General features: G+C 41.5%; 1 protein-coding gene across 1 annotated transcript in view; it reads left to right on the top strand.

Annotated features, from left to right (window-relative positions):
- Ccdc141 (coiled-coil domain containing 141) overlaps window positions 1-24,910 on the top strand; it is a 178,464-nt gene that overhangs the window by 5,515 nt on the left and 148,039 nt on the right. The window contains exons 3-4 of the mRNA XM_052182771.1: window positions 1,127-1,352; window positions 3,096-3,218. Of these exons, the coding sequence (XP_052038731.1) occupies window positions 1,248-1,352; window positions 3,096-3,218 (228 nt within the window). The 5' untranslated portion in view covers window positions 1,127-1,247. The remainder of the gene's footprint in view (window positions 1-1,126; window positions 1,353-3,095; window positions 3,219-24,910) is intronic.

Genomic DNA, 24,910 nt, shown 5'->3' with positions numbered 1-24,910 from the left:
GGTTCCTTTGGCTCCGTCCTCTGGTTTATCGTTCATCCCACAGCTCTCCAGTGGTTTCATCAGATTTGGAGTTAGCGTCTCTGATGTGTTTGCCTCTGACCTCTGACCTGAACTTCAGTGGTGTTATTTTCAGCTGTTCTTTGACAGGACTCCAACAGCTGCTGCTTAATACCACAGACAACTTCTGACAGGGGCAGAGCTTCTAGCAATAGGATTAATCTCTGAGCCTCACTCTCATTTGAAGCTAGTTGCAATTTTTTTCCTCCAGGTAGAAAGGGGATTTTAAAAAAAAAAAAAGCCGGAGGTGGGGTGGGGGGAAGGGGAGGGGAGCCAGAACAGTGCTAGGAGGCTAAACAAAGCAAAAACAAAAACAAACAAAAAAGAAACAAAATGTTCACTACAAAGAAAACACGTCTCTTACAGTTAACTAGAAGCGTGGAAGTGCTCAACTTCCTCACAGATGTTTGCTAGCTGAATTTGAAAATACTGTTCAGAAAATTGTCACAGAGAAAACCCGGGAAGATGTGCAGTTCTTGATAAATCCTGGGTGAGATATTTTAAAAATACCCCTAAGAAGCTCTGAGAAAATGGGACCATTCCACGGACTTCATTTGGCAAAGCCTATTCAGTTTTAGAAAAACTGATTTTATTTTGAGCAATTTTTGCGACCTCACTCCTCAAACAAATACCAGAACTTAAAAAAAAAAGAAAAAAGTCATTTTTAGTACTTTTCTTTGCACGAAGAAGACTTGAAAAGATTGGTATCCAGGTCAGTGACTTTCTGGTTACAAAGTCCATAGTTACAACTGTTTAGTTTCAATGGCAAAACTAATTTGGGTTGTCAGGATGTAGGTTTTTTTCCATTAGCTATCAGACATCAGCTGATAGGCAAAGAGCTTAAAGCTGTCCCTGGAGTTTCAGATAATGGCTAAAATAACAGGCACTTACTGTTACCATACTAGGGGTGTGGCGCTCTCTCCTCTCTCTCTCTCTCTCTCTCTCTCTCTCTCTCTCTCTCTCTCTCTAGCTCACTCGCTCTTTCTCCCCTTTCCCCCTCCCTCTCGATAAGTTCAATGGGGCTGTCTATTTTTAACTTCCTGTTCTTTCCTTTTGGCCGGGTAATCAGTGTGAACAGAGAGCGTTCCCTGAATGAGTCCCGATAGCCTCATGGAAGCCTTTCTGACATGACCAGAAGACAGCATCCCTACCAAGGCTGCTCTGGGTTTAAACTCTGCTTCTAAAGTGCCATGTCCTGCAAAGAAAGTCCTCACGTGGGTGTTTCCACCACCACCACTGTCAGCTCTGTAGCGGTGCAAGCTGGGGACTCCAGAATCGTGATAGCCGTTGTCAAGGTAAACTTACAGCTTTCTTTTCTCTGTGTGGCTGGGGTCGGGGGTTGGGGGCTCTTTGTGGTGTGCTGAGAGCCCTCAGAGGATACTGCACAGTGGAGCAGATGACAAATAACTACACTTATTTCGACACTTAAATCACTTAAATCAGTGACAGAGGACTGCTAAGTTTCAACAAGTTGCCTTTTGCTTTTCGGCTTAGAAAGCCATCCACAGCGCCTTCGAACTAACTTCACTCCATACTTTCAGTTTGGTCCTTAGAGGCAAGGCGCTTGTGATGGGGGTTCAAGAATTCCAGGCGAAGGAGAGTCCGGTGGCCTGGATAGTGTGTGTCTGTGATTTCTGAGTGGATGTGATGGAGAATGGAGGAGGCGGGTCAGGAGGGTGCACCTCAGGAGAGAACTGGAAGCCCCAAGAGCCTCGGCCAGTGCCTCCCTGAACTGGTTTTCACTGGTAAAGGCTACACCAAATACTTTTCCCACTGGAGGGGGATGGAGACTGGCACAGGCTGGGTATTAAACTGCCTCCTGAGAACAGAAAAGTGCAGCGACTTGGGGACTTAACTGTGTGTTTTATGTCTAGCTGTTTGCAAAGATGGCCACACATTATTTTGGGTTGTAGAAGGCTCCCATGATTTGGTCCCTGTGGCTGAAATCATCACAAAAGATCCTCTGGAATAATAAGCTTGCTCTTTAGATGATCTGCCCAAAGAATCCATGTTTGATGAAAGCACACCTGGTAAGGTAAACAAGCAAACAAAAACCCAAAAATGACAAAAAAAATAAACAAACAAACCCTGGCTACGAGGCCCATTGAATTCAATTGTTGCAAAATTTTATAGTAGTATGAAGATGTGTAGGAGGAAAACAGAACTTGACTGTGAGCAAAGCGATTCTCTGAAGAAGCATGGAACGCAGGGTTCTGCTCAAGGCGGGGTTTCCAGGCCTGGGAGACTTCTGCACCACAGACAGTGGACCGCTCCACTCCCCATCCTCTCCTCTACAGAGGCATCAGTGGGAATGCCACTGGCCAAGGCTTCCCCAGGGAAATCAGGTCACTGGCACATGATTTTAAGATGCTTTGGGCAACATGCAGATGCCAGCAGCGATGGAAGAGAAGCAAATCTATTACTAATTTTTTTTTAAGTAAACATTACTTTTCCTCAAACTTAAAATACTCGTAGACAGTCACAATATGTATCCTACAATATGGGATAGTCAGAGGGACAATGAACACACAAACTTTAACAATCATGTAGGGAAGTCTTTTAAGCTGGATTCTGTTTCTCAGAAAGGCCACTGATGGTCCTCTCTCCAGCTCCCTTACCCCACTGCCATCTTCAGCCCCTTTTCAAGAGCAAAGTGTGTATTTATGGATGGGAAAAGCCCAGGTCTGCTCAGTTGTGAAGCTGCACCCCCACGTTACCTGTGTGAAGTGTCCTCACTGTCTAGAAATGTTCTGTGTGAATTCATCCAGTGACTTGGGGATGCTGAAGAACAGATCATCTAATGTGAGCATTTCTCATTTGGGAATTTAAAGGATCCAAGTCTGCCCTCCATGAGAAAATGTGTTCTAGGGGTAAAATAAGACCGGCACAGGTTTGCGTCAGACCTGTTGTGTTTCAACACGTCAGCCCATCTCCATGGAAGGAGAAAGTATTCATAGTATAACTGGAAATTATTATTAAAAGTGGGAAAAGGAGAAAGGGGAGAGAGAATAAAAGTTCACTTCATATTTTGCTTCTAGTGTGGCAAATGGGTACGACTCCAGCTGGCTGAATCGCAGCCCAATCTCCTAGAAATTGGGAGCAGTCAAGATGAAACAAAAAAACTGCTTCAGGATCATGAGCTGCTTCTGGCCAAGCTTAAGGTAAGAGCCTCAGATTGGAAGCAAAGTCAATGCTCTAAAGGAAGATGAGGCCAAATCTTGCTTTTCTCTCGTCCGACTGCTGTGACTCGCTTTGGCCATTTTAATCCAATGCTGTTAGCGAATGGAAAAGCCACTGCTGCTGTGCCCAAGCATTAGCCTAGGAAAGAAAGATCAAGGGCTAGATAAACAGCTTCGTTGGTCGAAGTGCTTGCCTTGCAAACATGAGGACCTGGGTTGGATCCCTAGAGCCCATGGGAAAACACAAGGCATGCCAGGCACAGGAAATGGAAGGACCCTGAAGTTTGCTGACTGGCTGGCCCAGCCAGTTGGTGAGCTACCTGCCAGTGAGCGATGCCATCTCAAACGAGGTGGATGGAACTCCTGAGGATGATACCTGAGTTGTTCTCTGGCTTCCACAGAACATACACAAAGATAGACAGACAGACAGACAGACAGACAGACAGACACACACACACACACATACATGCCCAATAAAATACAAAACAAGTTATACTTTAAAATTTGCCCTAAATGCAATAGAAAATGCAGCGGGATACTATTTCAACATCTATTCAGTAAGAGATCCCTCTGCACTGGCCACCTCAGTGAAAGCAAACTCCACTACCTTTTCATTCCATGCATTAAGCTACCAACACACAACATCAGACCTAGGTTTTCTGTTGCTAAAGTGACCTTCTGATAAGAATAATTTAGATGGATCATTTTAAAAAATACCTGAAGTTATGCTTAATATTACCAATTATTGAAACCAGATGACATTGTTAGTAAAAATTAGACCCAATGCATTGTGGTTAATTAAGAATGTAAAGTTAACACTGATTTTTGGATGCCAAGTAAGGAGAAAGCCAGCTATAGAATTCTCAGAAAGGTGAAAACATCCAGGGCCTTATTCTAAAAGCTGTCATAGTGCATTTCATTCTGTGTTTTATATCTGTCTGATTTGGGTACTAGTAGACAGGACACATGGGTGCGTGCAGGCCATGAATGTGGAGTATCACTCCTTAATTCACACAGTGAACTCTGCAGGGAGCCAACCGGATGTGTGAGAGAGACAGACAGACAGAGAGAGACATAGAAAGAGCAACAGAGAGGCAGAGATAGACACAGAGAGACAGAGAGACAAAGAGAGACACAGAGACACAGAGACAGAGAGATAGAGACAGAGAGAGACAGAGACACAGACAGACACAGAGACAGAGAGATCGAGTAAGAGAGACAGAGACTGAGAAACAGAAAGACAGAGACAGAGACAGAGAGAGACTGAGAGACAGAGAGACAGAGAGACGGAGAGATAGGGACAGATAGAGACACAGAGAGACACAGAGAGACAGAAAGACAGACAGAGACAGGCAGACAGAGAGAGACAGAGAGACAGAGACAGACAGAGACACAGAGATACACAGAGAGACAGAAAGAGACAGAAAGACAGAGACAGACAGTGCTCCTCATCCAGAGGATGGCTTCCTGTACCTTGAGGTTCCAGATTCCAGTATTTGGTTCATGATCTGTGACATTCACTTGGAGAACACAAGCTGAAAGAGACCCATCCTTAGCCTTTCGAAGACAGAGAAAGGCAGAGTGTGAAATCCTGTTTTGCCTTCCTCTGAACAGGGTGACAGGGTGCAGCTAGTTCTCTGTTCATGAGCTGCGCATGCAAGCAAATAGATGTCTTTGTTAAGATCAAAGAGGCTTGATGAAGATTCAGAGTCCTGAAATGGTCAGGATGCTCTGTGATGTTAGACTTAAATAATACTGGCTTCTCTGTGTTTCTAGGCTGAAATGCATGGTTGATTTCTAATTCAGAGTCAGGTCTAAACCTCATCTAATTTATAGACTGTGGGAAAAGTAATTAATTGGGTAAAACTGACTGAGAGGATGATGGATGAACCAGTACTGAGGAAGATGGACTCTAGAACCTGATATTCACTCCCTTGTTTGACAACTCCTTACTCTGGTGTCTGATCTGAGCTGCCATTCAAGTTAGCAGGCCCTGGTCATCACAAAGTCTTGTGTGTATTGAAAAGAAATAACACCAAAACAAAACACCATTATAATGTGAAAGGAAATTGGACCAGGAATCAAAAGGCCTTTGTGTGGCTTCAGTCATGTCATAAACTAATGTAACTTGACAAATAATTCAAAGTCTTCCTGTTACAAAAATGCTTCATTACATTCTTGAGCCTATTGTTCTATGAACCCCAGAACCCCAGTATTGTTCCGCGTTCATTCCTGAGGTGTGCCTCTCCATAGCCCATGGGTCCCCATCTCCTTTCTCTGCACCTGCCAACATTCGTGGGAGGTAATCTGGACCTAAAACTACATTCCTTTCTTGGTTCCCACTAACTCACGCTTCCTGGTACTTTCCCATTCACTGATGAATCATGAATGGTAGCTCATAGCAGATTGGGCCTCTGGAATCTATGGCTTTTCATCTCTCATATCTATGAGAAAACACTACAAGACAAAGCTTTCTTAATGGACCAGTGCTCTTCTATACCTGAAAGCACCCTGGATCTCAGCTGGAAATAGGGGTTCCATTTAACAGGTTCTGCCTGATTTGGGGGGGGAGCATTTTGGGCTCTAGATTCTAAATATCTGGTTCTTTCAGGCCAGACTTCAGGCTGGGGATGAGCTACTTAAGTCTTCAGAACTTCAGGCTTTTTATCCACATGATAAGGAGAGATATGAGAGACTTGTAATTGTTGGATTTTATCATTATGTGCCATGAAATTTGGAGCCATTTTCAACCTCCCTGCAAATGGGTCTAAAATGTAAGCTCTCAGATGAAAACACGTTTTGGCTTTACCTGTGGTCCTATTCATAGCCTCTGAATGGTCATCTCTCAGTCTCTCATCCTGTCCCTTTCCCATCTGTTTGCTAGGAACCTAGCCAGCTCAACCAGCAAGTAGTTTAATTATCAGGTCCATCTTTCAAACTATACTGATATTTAAATTTTTGTTTAATGCTTGTAAAAAAAAAGAGAGAGATGAAATTGTCAAATTGTCTTAGTCAGGGTTTCTATTCTTGCACAAAAGATCATAACCAAGAAGCAAGTCGGGGAGGAAAGGGTTTATTTAGCTTACACTTCCACATTGCTGTTCATCACCAAAGGAAGTCAGGACTAGAACTCAAGCAGGTCAGGAAGCAGGAGCTGATATGGAGGCCACAGAGGGATGTTCCTTACTGGCTTGCTTCCCCTGGCTTGCTCATCTTGCTTTCTTATAGAACCCAAGATCACCAGCCCAGGGATGGCACCACACCACATACAATGGACCCTCCCTGCTTGATCACCAACCAGAGAAAATGCCTTACAGCTGGATCTCATGGAGGAACTTCCCCAATTGAAGCTCCTTTCTCTGTGATAACTCCAGTCTGTGTCAAGTTGACACACAAAACCAGCCCGTACACAAGGAGTTTGGATTCTATTTTGGATTTGCCAACTTAAAAATAATGGAAATTGAATCTCTCCAATGGATCCCAATTAATTGACTACTTATTATGCTAGCAGGGCCATCACCACTTAACCTGTGGTAGAAAATTGTTGGTATCAAGTTAATTGTAATATGAGGTTTTCAAAGGATAAGGAAGTTAGTAGTTCACGAAGCCAATCATATTTAATATTTGGTGTCATTCTAGTCCTTTCTCAGTGGATAGGACCCTGCAGTATGTTCCAATTATAGAGAAAAGGATTCTGAAAGGGATTCTGGGAGGCTGTAGGAGTCAAGAGGGAAGCCCTTTCTGGTCGATCATAACACACTCATCCTCTCCAGTGAGGATATATATTTGAAAAATTAGGGTAATAACAGTTACCTTTACACTTCCAAAAAGGAGATCTGGGAAGACAAATGTAATGCCGTATGGAGGTGCGTGCTGCCTTTAAGAGGGAAAATGGCATAATTATTATGCTAATGATGAATGTATCAGACTAATGTGAACATTTACTAGAAAAGCTATTTTGTGCCTTCCATTAAAAATTATCTCAAACCCTCACAGCGAAGAATAAGGGGATAATGTTGGGAACACAGGATTTTCCTTAGTGTTTCTAATGCTTCGGATGTCTGTGCCCCAAGGGACTTCATTTTGCTTTCAGCTGTGTACTTAAGCATCCCTCTGGAGTCTCCAGAGGGAAAACACTCCCGTTTCCAGTGGAGGAAACAATTAAGTGGAAAAGGTTTAAGTCCCAGGGCTTCTAGATTCCCACACTGCACTGAATTATTTCCAATGAGAAAGAAGGCACCCAGGAAGAAGAAGAAGGGGACTTACTCCAGATAAAGACCTGCCTGAGGCTGCTCTTGACTTTGTGCCCCCCAGGTACGCCCTGAGTGGTCGATGGCAGGAATGAAGAGGTGGAGGGTCCTTTGGGATGTTGCTTAAGATGCTGCTATCCTCAGCATCTATGTGTCCAAAGGAATGCTATGGTGTCAAGTGACTCTTGGGCACCAGCGCCTTGTTATGGGTGTGGGACGTTTCAGAGAGATTACAAACCACCACCCACTTTACCTCTTCTTTGACTCTCAGAAGTCTAGTGGTTTATTGCTTCAGATGATATCTCTAGCCCAGTGTGGCTAATATGTCCTATTTCTTATTAGAGATCTAGAAACAGACGTGCTATGAATTCAACATATGAATAGTAATTCCAAAAGCCCCCTATTAAAATTTGCCTTAAACAAGGGATAGTGTGAATTACTGCAATTAAGCTACAGAATTTGCTCAAAATGCATTTAAAAATATGTTTTATTGCAACAAAATATAAACAATATAAAGTTTACCATCTTAACCACTTATATGAGTACAATCCAGTAGCACTGATTACATTCAGAGTATACCAACATCCACTGTGTATGGTAACACAATCTGAAAGAGGCATTTTTTCAGTTAAAGAAAAAAGTCACACCAAACAGAAACTCTGTATCTCTTATGCAATAATTATTGTCTCTGCTTCCGGTATAGTCTATTTTTCCTGTCTATGAATTTGCCTGTTCTAGGCACCACATATAAATGGAATACTGTATTTGACTTTGCTTCCCTGGCTTGTTTTCTTCTCACATGATATTTGCATGTATTTTGTATAAGAATTTCACTTCTTGATTATGAATAGCAAAGAATGAATGAATGAATGAATGAATGAATGATGGACATTGTAACAGTTGCATATCCCTTATCTGAAATACTTGGACCAGAAATTTTACAGCTTTCAATTCTTAGGATTTTGGAACATGAAATATCTTGAGTATTGAACCCAAGAATGAATACAAAATTCATATGTTCCAGATATACCTTACACATGCAGAATACAGGTGATTTTGGTGTGCCTTTTAGTGTGCCTGCATTTTGACTGTGGCCTACGGTATGAGTTCAGGGGTGGAATTTTCCAACTTTTATGTCATGGCTGTGTTCAAATGTTTTTCTTTGGGTGCTGGAGAGATGGCTCAGAGGTTAAGAGCACTCCCTGCTCTTCTAGAGGTCCTGAGTTCAATTCCCAGCACCCACATGGTGGCTCACAACCATCTGTAATGGGATCTGATGCCCTCTTCTGGAGTGTCTGAAGACAGTGACAGTGTACTCCTATACATTAAATAGATGATAGATAGATAGATAGATAGATAGATAGATAGATAGATAGATAGATCTTTTTTAAAAAGTTTTTGATTATGGAGTAATATACAGACCGGTTAGTTTTATTGTTGACTTGACACAAACTAAAATCATCCGCAAAGAGGGAACTTTAACTGAGAAAATGCCTCTTTCAGATTGTCAGCAAGTCTGTGAGGTGATTTTCTTGATTAATCATTGATGTTGGATGACCTAGCTTGTGGGTGGTGCCATTCCTGGGACATGGTCCTTGGTTAAATAAGAAAGCAGGGTGAGCAAGACATGAGAAGCCAGTTGGTAAACAGTGTCCCTCTGAGGCCCCTCAATCAGTTCCTTCTCCAGACTCCTGCCTTAACTGCTTGCGATGGTTACCCTCCATGATGGATAGTAAGCCAGCTATAGCCTTCCTCCTCAAAGCTAGTCATGGTGTTTATCATGACAGAAAGGAAACTAGGTGCGTGTGTGTGTGTGTGTGTGTGTGTGTGTGTGTGTGAATATGTGTGCACGTATACATCATAGGTGATTTATGCTTGTGGAAACTGAGGTTGTCATCAGGTGTCTTCCTCCATTATTCTCCATGTCAATCTTTGAGACAGGGTCTCTCACTGATCCTGGCCCTCATTGATTTGGCTAGGCTGGGTTCAGGGACCCACCTGTGTCTACTTCCTAGCACCGGAGAGCTATATACATAGGTCCCTGTGCCTAACTTTTACATGGGTACTGGAACTTTGAACTCATGTCTTAATCCTTGCTCAGCAGACACTTTACCAACTGAGCTCTTTCTCCAACTCCAAATTTTGAAGTACTTTTGATTTCAGATTTTAAGATGAGGGATGTTCAACTTGTAAGACATTTGTTGAGTCATCTGTCTGAAGACATGTGGATTGTTTCCTTTTTGTCTTCTGTAAATTGTGCTGCAATCAACACTGACACAAGTATTTGCTTGGAACATGTAACTCTAGTTCTTGCTGGCTGACACGTTGCAGCACAGTTGCTGTATTGCACGCCCTTTTCATGCTTAAATTCTGAGGAAACACTAAAATATTTCCCCTAGTAGAAAATAAGACGTTTGGGTGATGGTGGTTGGTTTTAAATGTCAACTTGCCCGAGCTGAGAATCACTTGAACAGGGAGCTCAATTCAAGGATCATCCCCATCAGGTTGGCCTGTGGGTATTTGTAGGGAACTGCATTGATTGCCTTCATCAACAGATGTGAGATGACACACCCCAAATGTGGATGGCATCTACTAGTAGCAGCAGATTAAAAAAAAAAGATATGGTAGAAGGAAGAGTATTTGCTTTTTGCCCAGTTGACCTTACCTCTCATCTATTTATTTACCCTGTTTCTGCTGCATCTAATTCCTTAACTGATGTTAGAACCAGCTTTTCCAGGAACTTGGCAGTTCCAATCTAGTGCCTGAAGGAATGTTGGAGAGCTACCGGTCCTCTATCCACCTTGGAATCCTGAAAAGCTTGTTTTAACTTGGGGAGGCTTCTATTGACCTTTCTACTTTATGTTCTAGCAAAGTGAGAAGAATGTACTACCTGACTGGGGAGACTTGGGGGAAACAAATGGCCACTGTTGGGGACTGAAGATCTCTTTCTGAGGCCCATGGTGGGCTGCAAGCTCTCTCCTCTCTCTGCTGCTGCTGACCAGGCCAACATCTCAACCTGGTAGATGCAGATTACAGTTCAATCCATGACAGCCATGTCCCCAGTCTAATTCTTCTTGCAGACTGGTTCTGAGGTGGGGCCCAGATTTTGGAAGTGGGAGAAAAAAAGCCAGAACTGTCTTGTCTTCGAGTTCCTCTTCCTCATTAATGAGAATAAATATATTGATTCATACTTGATCTTGATATCAATCTCCCAATCAATATGGAACATTAACTAGAGAAGGCCAATGGGCTTCTGCCTTGTTGTTCTAGTCATGGAAAGCATGTGGTTTATGGTTCCTTAATCGTTTTGAATGAGGTCAATGAGATAAAGTAGGGACAAGGCAGAAGTTCTGGAGAACTTTTCTTAAGTTTTGCAGTTAAGAAACTTCTCTACTAAAAAGCACCACAAAACTTCTCACAACCATGAAACACTGAAATTTCTTGGTGACGTTCCTTGTCTCACCTAAAGTATTCTAGTCAGCAGGTTGTTTCCTTCCCGAGATACTTGATTCCAGTTAACAATATGTGCTACAGAGTAACTAAGGGGGCTAATTTTTAGTAGTATTCTTTAGAACTAGAAAATGTCATGGATAATCTGATAAAATGCTGTTCTTATAAGTAGAAGGGAGAGATTATTTTAGTTTATCTGTTCTACACTAATAAAATACTGCAGAGTAATTTATAAAGAACAGAAATTTATTTTTCACAGTTGAAGAGAGCCTGAGTTCTTCTCTGAAGATGGTGCCTTATTGTGGCACCATCCAAAGGACTAGAGAGTTGTGTCTTCACAGGAAGGAAAGGGGGGGGAGCAAAACAGGTTGGAATGGTCTCTTCTTCAGACTCCTTTCCTAGCACTGATATTAACCCATTGGTACAGCAGAGACCTCATGACCCTCCCTCTTCTAAAAGGGCCCAGTTCCTAATACTGTTGCATGAGGGTTTATGTTTCCCAACATGTGAATTTAAATTTGAGGAAACACATTCAAGCCATAGCAGAAATGCTAATTTAGCAGATCATAGAGAATCCATGACTTGTTCCTGTGAAGCAAGAATTGAAAGAGTATCCATTATTGATGAAATATTGATATGAGCTCATTTTTAGAAGTACAGAAATTATAGAGGGGGACAATTTTGTAGATACAGAGATGGAAGAGTCTTAGCTCTTGGTTCAGGAGTAAACATTGGGATCCTGGGCAACAGCTGAAGGGCTTATGAGGAGCATGAGGCCCAAGCCTGTATATCTACATATCTTTATATCCTGAGAAACCAAATGACTGATTCAGTAAGAACCAGAGGTATCCTCATTTCTGCAGGAAAGAGACCATGTCTAGGTTATAGCAGATACTGACATCCCTTCTGAGAACTCTGGGAAGATCTAGACCACAGCAAGATTGTGGTATACTAGAAATCCTTTAAGGTACCCAGCCCTCCTCTGAGGGTCTATGGCCCTTCTCTCCAGGGTATATAGACTGCTCCTATGCTTTGGGAAACACAATGTAGCATATTGTTGTAGGGGACCCAACTTCAAGAGACTGACTACATTTGTGTCCATGATTTACATGCACATTGTGCTCCACATCATAGAACTGTGATACTTAGCATATACTCCACAGGGTAGAGATCTCTTCAACCCTGTAGAGGCTCAAACAGCAATGTTGCTGGGCTCCTGGGCAACAGATCTGTCGATATCCCAGCTAACAAGCAAGTGATCTGCCAGCCATGTGAGAGACACTCCAGCCTCACCATGCCCCTGTGGAATCCAGAAAGCCTTTCTTGTCTCCTTCCCTAACTGGGCAAATAAATGACTGCTTCAAGCAACCTGAATTTGGGGTATCTTATGGCATAGCAACAAAGAATGAAGCCAAAGGGTACCAACAGCCATCAGCATCCTCTAAGGACAATGAAGGAAGCACACATGCACGAATAATCACAGGCAGAAGAAAATGAGAATTTTTATAAAGAAGCAGTTGAGAAATATGACCAGACTTCTCTCAAACAGAAGCTGGTTTGGGCGTACTATTGAGGGTAAAGTGTGCTTCTGAGGTTCGTGTGACTCATTCCTTGAAGGATAAATGGATGAGCATGCATCCAAACAAAGACTTTTATCTGTTATGATACTTGGATGTTTGGTATACATCCCACTGCAGCTTCGTGATCAAGAGGGGAAGATTTATAATTATAACTCCACACACAGAGATATGTGCAAAATATTATGTGCAGAAGGAGGATTGATTCTGCCAGGGAAATCAGATAACAGTTGATGGAGAAGACAGTTGGTACTGACTAGGAATCGAGTATGAGTGATCGAGACACTTCAGGCAAATGCAAAGGGCAAATCAGGGAGTGGGCAAGAAATATTTGCCATGTGTATGACAATTAAAGGTGTGTGTATGTATTTGTGTGTATATGTGTGTATGTATGTATGTGACGCATGCATTTTGTGTATATATGGTATATGAGTATAATTGTTCATGTGTGCAGGTGTGATCATGTATGTAGAGGTCAGAGGATAATCTTGGTTGTCATTTCTCACCTTCTACCTTTTTTGAGACAGATCTCTTGTCATTCATTGCTATGTAAGTCAGGCTAGCAGACCTACAAACTGGGCATTCTCCTGTCTCTGCCTCCAATCCTTGTGTAGGACCTTAGAGTTGACATATATGTGCTCTACTGTCCCTGGCTGGATTTCACATAGGTTCTGGAATCCCAGAGTTGTCAGGCTTGTTTCATAAATGCTTCACCTACTTCTCCACCTCCTTAGTCACAACTAGCTTTTTTGAAGCCATAGCCTTACAGCCTCTGACCTATAAAGTACTTATTCAAAAGACAGCCCTCTGGAAAAAGGTAACCTTCAACCAATGAAAGTAGAACCCATAGCTCTTATTGGCAATGACAAACAGCCTGTTAGTCTTTGATTTCAAAAGTCAGGATGAATCTGACAGTTCAGAAAGTGGAGAGGCACCTGTGATGCAGAGAGCAGGTGGTAGAACACAACATGCCGTCTCCGCTTTCCATCTCCGATACGCTGGGTCTCAATACTTGTAGGGTAGCAGTGCCCTTTCAAACTCTGGCTAAAAGGTGACAGGTCCGTTTAGGAAAAGACCCCAGTATTCACTTTACATAACTGAAAATGAAGGGATTCTTTGTTTTGTTTTGTTCGTTACAATCCCTGCCTAATTAGCATTAGCTCAAATGCAACTTTGACTTTAATATGTAATACTATATAAATGTACCAAGCGCAAAGGATCTTAAAATGACTTGGCTCTCATTCATATGACAAATCCATCTAGCTGTTAGTCATCAAGAGACTAAGATGAACTCCACAGTTGGCCCTGACTTCTAACTTACCTGCACCTCCCAACTTCTATACGGTATGCGGTGGCATGTGAACGTCTGCTGTCCTCTACAAAGCTACCCATGTACTCCTCAGAATTCTTGGCAAATGTTCATTATATCAGAGGATTACAAACATGTTAGAGGAAATACTATAGAGAGTGTTCTTTCTGATTTGCTTGGACTTTGAACTAGTAAGAGAGATGTTCTAAGATCACTCAAGTGCTTGGGTGAATTGACACCTTTCACACCCCCTCTGTGGTGTTCTCACTTACTGGAAAAACACAGTGGTGGGGAGAGCTTGGCCCAGTGAATAAAGTTAAACCCTGGCTTTTCAATCCCCACTATATATTTCAGGCACTAACTTGAGCTAGGAAAGTGAGATTTCAAAGAAGACCACTCCATAGCTCATATCGTCTAGATGATGATCTGATTGTCTTGAAAGAAAGCCGAATGCCTTGTCATTAGACTGGAAACTGAAGAACTGGATACCTCAGATCCAATTTTATAAAATGATTTTTTTTTTTTTTTGCCTGTGAAGAGTCAACTCAAAGCACACCCTGAGTTTTCCATAATTGGAACTAGAGAAATCTAAAGTACCCCAGGCTATGGCTTACTGCTTTCTGAGTGCCTGAGTGTTTTTGGTCCAGTGGTCCCATAAGCTATTAAACTTTTATTAATGTGTTGAAAAGAAAATGCTTTGCTAGAGCGTCACACTTCTTAGAGCAGAGATAAATAGGAATATAGACTATAAACTGCAAGGACCAACCATATTTGTAACTCAGAGTGTGGGGGAAGCATATGTAAATTTGGGGGAGTTAAATGCTTATCTAGAGAAGAATAAATACCCTAAATTGATCTAAGCTTAAGAGACTAAAAAAATAAGAGCAAATTAAAACTAAAGCAAGCTGAGTGGAGGAAACTACAAAGAACAGCGATCGATACAATTGAAAACAGAAACACAATAGAAAAATCAATACGGCAAAAGCCAGCTCTTTGAAAAGGTCAATTAAATTGATGGACCTCTAGCCAGACCAAGAAGGAAAGAGAGAGAGGGCAAAAATTACCAATATTAGACATGAAGAATAGGTCTTCGTATGAATCCCGTAGTCATTAAATATATAATGAGAAAGTGCCAAGAACATCCATCTGAACATGAATCCAACAGCTTAGATGAAATGAACCGAGTCCTTGAAAGCACAAATTACCAAACCCAATCAAAAAGCAAAATGAAAAGAAACAAGTGAAAGTAATTTAATAATATGCTTAATTTACTCCAATATACACCAAAAATTACCATTTAGCAAGTAATCATTTTAAAATTACAGATGAACTATTGCATCAGTCCAGTGAGATACTGTGACTTTAACCTACCCCTGGCAAATGATTAGTGGTCACTGTGTGTCCAGTATGGTAGATTGGGAGAATTAAGGATTCTACGTCTTGGGATTTTTTTTTTAATTTTCTATATTCTTTGTTTATATTCTAAAAGCTTTCCCCTTTCCCAGTCCCCCCCTCCCCATATGTCCCATAAGTCCTCTTCTCTCCATCCATTCCCCAATCACCCCCCTCCCTTTTCTCTGTCCTGGTAATCCCCTACAATGCTGGATCAAGCCTTTCCAGGATTAGGGCCCTCTTCTTCCTTCTTCATGGGAATCATTTGATATGCTAATTGTATCTTCAGTATTCAGAGCTTCAGGGCTAATTAATATCCACTTATCAATGATTGCATTCCATGTGTATTCTTTTGTGATTGTGTTACCTTGCTTAGGATGATATTTTCCAGTTCCATCCCTTTGCCTAAAAAATTCATGAATTCATTGTTTTTAATTGCTGAATAGTACTCCATTGTGTATATATACCACATTTTCTGTATCCATTCCTCCATTGAGGGATTTCTTTGCCTTGTTTTCTAGTGTGGGGGGAATTTAAGAAGAGTCAATGCCATTTAAGTCCTGAAAAGGGAAACAGTGGCCTGATATTTCTGTTAGGGGAACTACATTTTTTAAAAAATTTTTTCCAATGGTAAATTTTTATAATTAGTTAAGCAATGTTATTGAACACGGTTATAGGAGAAATAAAAATATTTTTTATAATGCAATACTTCTGAGAACTATTATGTAAATGTGTGTGAAAATGTTTGTATCTGTGACTGAGAAGCATGTTTGTGTGTTCTGATGATTTGCATATGCTCTGGCCGGGGAATGGCACTATTAGAGGGTGTGGCCCTGTTGGAGTAGGTGTGGCCTTGTTGGAATAGGTGTGTCACTGTGGGTGTGGACTTTAAAACCCTCATCCTAGCTGCCTAGAAGTCAGTATTCCGCTAGTAGCCTTCAGATGAAAATGTAGAACTCTCAGCTCTTCCTGCACCATGCCTGCCTGGATGTTGCCATGTTCCCACCTTGATGATAATGGACTGAACCTCTGTAAGCCAGCCCCAATTAAATGTTGTCCTTTGTAAGAGTTGCCTTGGTCATGGTATCTGTTCATAGCATTAAAACCCTAAGACATGTGTAAATGTATTTGAGTGTATATTTTATAGCTGTTTGAAACTGATTCTGCTTTAAACAGTAATTTCTTTTAAACTACTGGAAGGATGGCTCAGTGGTTAAGAGGGACTGCTCTTTTAGAGGCCCGGTGTTAGGTTCCCAGCACACACATCAATGCAGTTAACTCTAGATCCAGGGAATCTGATGCCTCTGGTCTCTGTTGGCACCTGCACTCACCTGCATATACCCACACAGAGATAATAACATATACACATAATTAGAATTATAATTTAAAATATAATTTAAAAAAATTTAAAGGAAGTAGCAAGGATAGTTTGAAATCATGAAGAGAAAACTGCGTGTTACGACAGTTTGGAACGCCTCCAGCAGGCGACTGTAATTGCATGGCAAGCCGCCTGGCCCCCACTTCTGGCAGCATCACTGCACATTTCATTAATACTTTTATGTGTAATTAATTCGTTGTCTGTTGCTCATTCATGGCTCACATATTGCTCAGTGGATTTCTCATGGTTATGTTATGTAATGATGATAACATCAGACTAAATGCAATTCAGACACTAAAAATAACTGAAATTGTTTCCTAAATATTTTTTGTGCTTAATTGTGCTAAATGTTGTCTAACAGATCATTAAAGGTTTTGTTACTTGAGTGATGGGTATTGTAATGACAAGTGAGGATATGCTTTCTATGGTTGGAAACCTTGGAGAGTTTTGTATTGCTTAATTCATTTATATATATTTCACATCTGACTAGTTTTTGGTCATGTCATAGATAATGGTCCAGATGTTGAATAATAAACAGGGGGAGTAGTGCTGGTGTGTTCCATCTATTTTTCTTTTCTTTTAATTACATGTAAAAATAGGGTAAAGGCTGGAGTATTTTGTGAAGTCTCTCAACCAGGCTGGCAATAGCCTCATTTGAATGCCTCAGAAGTGAACTGGCCCTCAGATCCAAGCCCTGAACTCTGTACCTGAAAAAAGTGATGTATAGTAGACTAGGAAGTCAAAGAATTAATGCTGGATTTTTTTTCTTCTAAAAGAAAACAATTTCTGTATCACTTGAGATTTACAACTGGTCTACAGAAGAGCTTAGCAAAGTATAGAGAAATGGAACATTCTCAATACTGACAGTCAGTCAGTAGTTAGTACAAGTCATTGCTTCCCATAGAGGAGGATTGGTTCAACCATTACAAGGCAAGCAAGCAAGCAAGCAAGCAAGCAAATAATGATAATAACAACAACAGTAGTAATAGTAGTAGTAGTAGTAATCAACTAGCTAAACTTGAAAATAATTTCTTTCCATAGTTTATAGAATATCACCAGCTTGAGGGTCCCTTATGTTCTTATGAGATATCCTGTGTATGCATGGCTCAGGGTTGGTGCATATGGGATTATAAATGTGAATCATTTAATAAATTCTTCTTTCTCCTTGAAAAACTTTAGAGTGATAATGGCTATTCCCTGTATTCATCTACTGTGCCCCAATCATCCTACACACCCTGAACTGAGTATGTAATCCTTAAATTGATCTTACAGGACAGGAAACACGTATAACAGATGCCTAAACAGGTTCAGAAGTGGCTAATAACCAATACCAAGGTGGCTTATGCCAGACCAAGTATCATTACCCAAGTTCACTTAAGGGCTATGTTATTAATAATCAAAATGTAGATTTTACAAGATAATATATGAAAACTGTATGTTATGAAGTGCTGAAAGGGTAGTTTGATAGAAACACTAGCTCAAGAGTGCATTATGTATCTTGAAAGAAGTAATGTGTTAGGGTTGAGACTCAGCAGCTCCGAAGAACAATGAAATTAGGACATTTGCAGGAATATTAGATTAGGCTACCCACACCCCAGAAAAGTAAAACCCACATGTTACCACTCCTGTGCAGGTCCTAACTTTTAATGTTTACATGTATATAAAAAGATAGTGTGAGAGTGGGCATAGAACACTAAACTAGGTAGGAGACCATGGAATGGAGAAGCAGGAGGTATTGAGAAAAGGCAGGAGAGGTCAAAAGGTCACACAGGATATTAAACATTGAAAGGTGCTACTAGAGGAGGGAAGGGCAGGAAAGGAGGAGGAGGAGCAAAAGATGAAAGGGCCACAATGAAACCAAAATTTTTGTGTGCTCATTTTTATGAATACCACATATATACATAAAGTAAACATTTGGCAAAGCCTCTTCTATATTTTAAATTTAAAAATAATTAGAACTCAAAATAACATTACTTGGGTAGCAATGACTGGGTCTGGCATAAGGCACCGTGGGATTGGTCATTAGCCATTCCTAAACCTGTTTAGGCATCTGTTGCATGTGAGTGCTTCTTAATCTGTAAGACTGGCTGAAGGATTAAGTTTTAAGAATTAAGGTTAGAGGATAGAATCAGCAACATTGTTGAAATAAATGAACACAAGACATACAAATCCTCACAAAAGAGCCCTGTCAGACATCAAAAGATGAGACTCCATTGGTGTGGAAGACATGGGCTAGAGCCAGAAGACTGTGTGCTGGACTCCAGATTGAGATTGGTGGTGGGAGACAAGCAGGGGGTAGATTTGACAAAATCGTTTTATGACAGTTTCCTTTGTAATTATTTATAGGGTACAGCTTCATGGGAAAATTCTAAACTTAAAGATGTAATTGGAAGCTATTAACATTGAGATTTACACTACAATTCTGATGGAAGTAGCAACATGAATCAAATTTAAGTCTTTGATAGAGTTCTTAGCACAGTATGTTTGCTTAGTAGAAATGATTTTTTTCCAGTGAATAATAAACAAGATATTTCTGCTTCAGTTTATTTTACATAAAGAAAAAGAGAATAGTCAAAGATTACCCCACACCCTTAATCCTATAGGATACGAATAAAGGATACTGACATTATTACATCACTGCCCACTTGGAATCAGGATATTCTATATATGTGGTCACTGCTAACATTTTCTAGATGGTCAGTTATCAAACACAAAAGTTCACCAGTTTAGTGAAAAGAAGAATGGGCAGTGAGTTCAAGAGAAAGAAAGCCATTTCCTGATATCTGACTGCTCTGTTCACAATAGCAAGGACCTGGAATTAGCCTAGATAAATGGATAGCAAAATGTGTTTCATATTATGGAATTTTATTCCACTCAAAAAAAATGGAACAATGAAATTTGTAGAAAAAAGTGGATAGAACTATAGAATATCAAATTGAGGTAACCCAGGCCCAGAAACACAAATGATGAACATTCTTTGTCATATGTAGATCTGTAAAAGTAACTTTTATTCTCCTTAGTAACTGTCATCTCAGGGGCTTACTGCTTCCATCTGCTAGCCTAGGCCTAGTACTGGAAGGTTCTAGCCTCTACATAAGCACATCTAGGCCTAGAATGTTTTTAGCTTCAGACTTGCTGCTGAATAAGCTCACCCTTTCTAGTTCCTTCAGAGCTCTGGCTGGCTGGTTGAGCTCAGCTGTTCAAACTCCTCTCTAAGCTGACTAATTCAATCTGGCTTCTTTTTCAGCCTCTGACTGAATTGCTCTGATTGACCTCAAATTAACTCTGGCAATCTGTTTTAATCTTCTGGCTCCTTCTCATTCTCTGGTTCGTTCTGTCTTTACCTGTGTCTAGCTTGTTCTTTCTTCAACCCAGCTCTGTGAAACTCTTCCAGTAAAAACTGCCTCCTTCTTTCTCTCTGCACTGCCCGTCAAATAGCCTTCCTTTCCTTTCTCGTAATAGTAATAGTTGGGCTATTTTGTCAAATCTTTCTCTGATTCATCACTTTGTCTGCCATTTGATTGGACATCACTTAAAACATGGATGCTTCCTTCTACAAACTGACTTTACCTTTATTGTTTGGGATTAAAGGTGTGTGCTAAGGACTGAACCACACCACAACTAAAACAGTTTTTTTTTCTAGTAAATAATACAATTTTGGGTTCATGGTATAATCAATATCATACAGCAGTGATCCTAGCTTCTAGTGTTTGTACATGTGTGCATATGTGTATGTGTGTGTATGCATGAACTTGTGCACAAACATGCCTGCACCTGTGTAAGTATACGTATGGAGATCAGAGACCGTAATGGTTTGAATATGCTTGGCCCATAAGAAGTGGCACTGTTATAAGAGTGGCCTCATTGGGGGAGGTGTGTCACTATAGGGAGGGCTTTGTGGTCTCCTAGTGATCAAGCTCCACCCAGTGTGGAAGAGAGTCTCTCCCTGGCTGCCTTTGGATCAAGATGTAGAACTCTTGACTCCTTCAGCACCACGGCTGCCCACACAATGACGTGCTTTCCACCCTGAAGATAATGGACTGAACCTCTGAAATTGTAAGCCAGCCCCAAATAAATGTTTGTCTTTATAAGAGTTGCCTTGGTCATGGTGTCTCCTCACAGCACTAAAACCCTAAGATGGATTCCTGAGATGTCATTCCTGAGATGCTATCCACCATGTTTTTGAAGACTTGTTTCTCATTGGCATGTAGCTACTCCAAGTAGTGTAGGCTTAATGTATTACAAGCCCCAGCAATCTCCCTGCCTGTGCCTATCCAGAACAAGGATTACAACCACATCACACACACTCGGCTGTTTTCAATGGGTTCTGAGGGTCAAACTCAGGTCACCGTGCCTATACTACACTTGATCTTAGCCAAAAGGCCGAGAAGCGATGGTCATGGTGATTATGCGGCAAGCAGTTCCCCAGTAGCACTATCTCCTTTGGCCCAGACTGTAACTTTTTTTTATATGTGCTTAGTTATGTATGAATGAGTGTGAGCAGATGTCTAGAAATGAGATAGGGATCCACAAGAGGGAAAAGGAGTTGAGAAGGCCAGTAGTACCCATATGATTTGAAAGTGAAAAGGGAAATCCAGGGAATGATGCACCAAGTGATGGCCTGGGAGAGGGAAGAGACGTGAGACAGGAAGGGCAAAGGTTTGCTTGAAGAGGATCAATCAAAGTATGTACAAAAACACAGAAGGAAGCTCATCCTCTTTAAAAAAAATTCAAAAAAGGAAGAAAACACAAGAGATGAGGCTATGGAAAATTCAAGCCAAAAACATTCAGAGACAGAGCATACAAGTATGAGGGAAGAAAATTCCAAGACAAAAATATGAAATCAACAGTAGAAATAGCAAAACATTGGAAAAATCTAGTGTTAGATCTGACAGCTGGAACATGGTTGCTCTCATGGAGGTCCCTAGGGCATTCCTTTCTTCTGCCAGTGACCATGCTGTCCTCTGGGTACTTGTAATTGTCATCTCTCTATCATCTACTCCAGCATCCTTTTCTTCAGAGATGCAAATGTTTCATGCTGCCTTGGTTGTTGGTCTGTGAACACGGGTTCATCTCTTGAGTCCTGCCCCTGTGTTTGGGCTATATATGAAATAAATGTTTATAGAATGAAGGAAAGACTGAATGAATGCATATCTACTTCATAACTGGGAAAAAAGAAACACACAAACATGAATCCAGATAAATACACTAGAGATGACTGGAGCCTTACTCAAAGACCTGCTCCTTGAGAACTTGCCAGTTGGAGGGTTTGAAGAATCAATAATTAATGTATAGGACATTCTAGTTCCTAAAACACGTGGTGGGACTGATTAATTATTAATACTATTAGTGTTTCTGATTTGTATCATTATTCTTCCAACTGAGCTGGAGGATGGATTTCCAAGTGAATTATTGATGCCCTCATTTTAGAATACCAAAGCGGCTTCCCTTATGAAGTCTTTGCTGAGCTCTGCTCTGCTCTTGGCCTGTCTTTCTTCACAGAGTTCACTAGAGGTTCTCAGTACACACTTGTTAGATGCACTGCATCTCACCCCAGTGCTGGCTTCATGTAAGTTTGGTCTGTGTAAAGTGCTGCAAGTGCAGCTTAGTATTTACACCCACACTGTCTTGCGCACCTGAAGAAGGCCACATCCTTATCCATATGGGGTAAGATCGGTTTAAAAAAAAAGGCGTTCTGCAGTTGGCACTCTTGACTCTAACATTTAGCATTGCTTTTAATATTGGTTTGCTTGAATTTTTGTACATGGATATGTTTCTCGTGATACTGCAAGCTTTCCTCTGTGTAGAGACGGTGTAGCAATATTACATTATTATCTGGTTAACTTTTGTCTAAATTAATTGTAGGAACTTTGAATTGCACCATGACCCGTACATGAAGATAACTCAGTGGATATTTATTGATTATTCTGTATCAACTGGCTTTTAAACTTTAAGTTCAAATATGAAATATATTTAAATGTTTTAAATGTATTATTTGTTCATGTTTAAAATAACCATCTAAGGTTAAGTCTGTAAGAGACAGCATCTTACGGTGGAGTGTGGGCAGTGCACTGTGATAGGCAGCCTGGTCCTTGGTCCAGCTCAGGCTTAAAATCCTGGAGTCCCAGCAGGTGACTGTCACTGGCAAGGGACAGCAGGTGTTTGGCCACGCCCCCTGGACCCCTGGCTCCTGTCATGTAGCTACAGCCTCCTATAACTCCCCACCCCACAGAGAGGTCTGTGATCCTCAGTCACCAACCCCTTCCACATGCAAATAAGTTTTCCCCAAGCTCTCAGACCAAGCCAATGAGAAGTACCTGTTGTAAGATTCTGACCCACACCAAAACTGTATATAAGAATCCTATCTGGAAGGATTAAAGGTGTTGGAGAACTACTCCATCGTCTGAGAGCTTCTGTCATAAGAGCTGTAACTCTTGAGAAGAGGTCTGCTCTCCCAAAAGGCCACCTGAAGCTCCCCCCACTCCTCCCTGGCTGGTAGGCCTCTCATCAGCCCAGCCGGTCCTGACTCAGTGCAGGGCCACATGGAGCAACTGAGACTGCACAGCGGAGGAGTCAGAGGTAGAGCCAACTGCCGCAGAAGTAGAAAGTGGCTGAATTGACTCTCCCTTCCTGCTCGCACTCTCTCCCCTTTTGTCACCACCCTCACACCCAGCTAGGCCAGAGATCTCCATGGAAAGCCTCCAGTACACAGGCCCACAGTAGAGCCTGTTAGTTCTTCCTGTCCAGACCTGGATCCAGTGTTGTTATACCGTGGTGCAACCTTTGGGGAGCTACTGATCTCTCACTGTTTCAGTTTCCACACCTGTAAGTTTTCACACTCACTCAGAAGGTGTGGGCTTGAGAGTCTAAGAGTTGTGAGTTAACGCCTTTAAGACAAGGGTTACATAGAATGAGTGTAGAATGATTGTAACCATCACTATTTTGGTGATTATTTTCTTCCATTTCCATGTGAATGTGGTGGATGTGTGTACGTGGCATGTATGTGTGTATATATACATGTTCGCATATGTGGGGCACACGTGTGTACAAGTGCATATGGAGACCTGAAGTGACATCCAAAATCATCCATTGATTGTCCACTTTATTCATTGAGGCAAAGATCCCAGGCAAGTCCAGAGCTCACTGGTACAGCTATACTCTTCCTGGCTAGTGGGCTTGCTATTGGAATCTTCCATCTCTACTTTCAGAGGTTGGGATTACAGACAGGCAACTACCTATACTTGGCATTGGGGGGTAGGGGAGGTTCTGGGGATCCAAACTGTAGTCCTCAGCACATTAACTATTGGGTTATCCTGTAGCCCCTGTAAGTATTTGAAAAAAAATTGATTAATGTCTCTATGTATGAATGTTTTGCCTGCATGTCTGTATGGGTACCATATGTGTACCTGGTGCCCACAGATTACAGAAGAGGGCACAGCATCCTCTGAGACTGGAGTAATGAGTTACAAATGATTGTGGGTTCTCATTGGGTGCTGGAAATGAAACCCAGATCCTCAGGAAGTGTAGCCAATGCCTTTAATGTCTGAGCTGCTCTCTAATATCTACTCTATCAGTATTTTAATCCTCATTTTACAAACGAAGAAACTAGTGCACACCCCAGGCAAGTTATTAGTCCAATTCTTATGGTTAGGAAGCCCTTGTCCTGGAACCCCAGCCCATTAGCTGCCTTTGTGTCAAACAGTGCCCAGATGCAAGCCCTTCAATCATTGGCTGGATTTTAAGGACCCACTCGCTGAGGAAATGTGTAACAATGACTCGGGTTCCTTCTCACCTGACTCAGTAGGACCACTCAGTAATATCAATGTCACAGTTGTGGGTCTCATCTGATTTAGAGGAACCAAGTTGCCATAGTAACAGAATGGCTGTGTTCTAGCAGGCCAGGGTCCATTCTGTCTGCCTGCTCTGTGCTTGGCATTGCCAAGGACATGAAAGAAATGTAAGAGGCACTCTTGGCTGCTAGAAGTTTATAATGTATAATGCATAGAGGACAAAATGACCCTGTTAGGTCCGTGAAGCAATTAAATAACTGCGATCACAACATCAAGGCTCAAGATGATTAATTAAGTCCCCAGATGAAGGATGCTGATAGCAAAAGCACCATAGGCAAGTTTGGGGGAGAAAATAAGTTAATTTATCTGGAGCAGTTTCATGGAGAAGGTGTCATTTAAGGACAGCTTTGAAATAATGGTGTTGCTGGGGTCAGTGTGTAAGGGAGAAAACTTTCTGGACAGGAAGAAGGCTACTACTCTTGGGTCCGAAGTGGCGGCTGCTTCCGCTGTGCTCTGTCTCCTCCTGAG

Source organism: Apodemus sylvaticus, chromosome 5 (assembly GCF_947179515.1).
Source record: "Apodemus sylvaticus chromosome 5, mApoSyl1.1, whole genome shotgun sequence".
Taxonomy (NCBI): Eukaryota; Metazoa; Chordata; class Mammalia; order Rodentia; family Muridae; genus Apodemus; species Apodemus sylvaticus.
The sequence above is the reverse complement of the archived record's forward strand: the minus strand, read 5'-3'. Positions and strand labels throughout refer to the sequence as shown.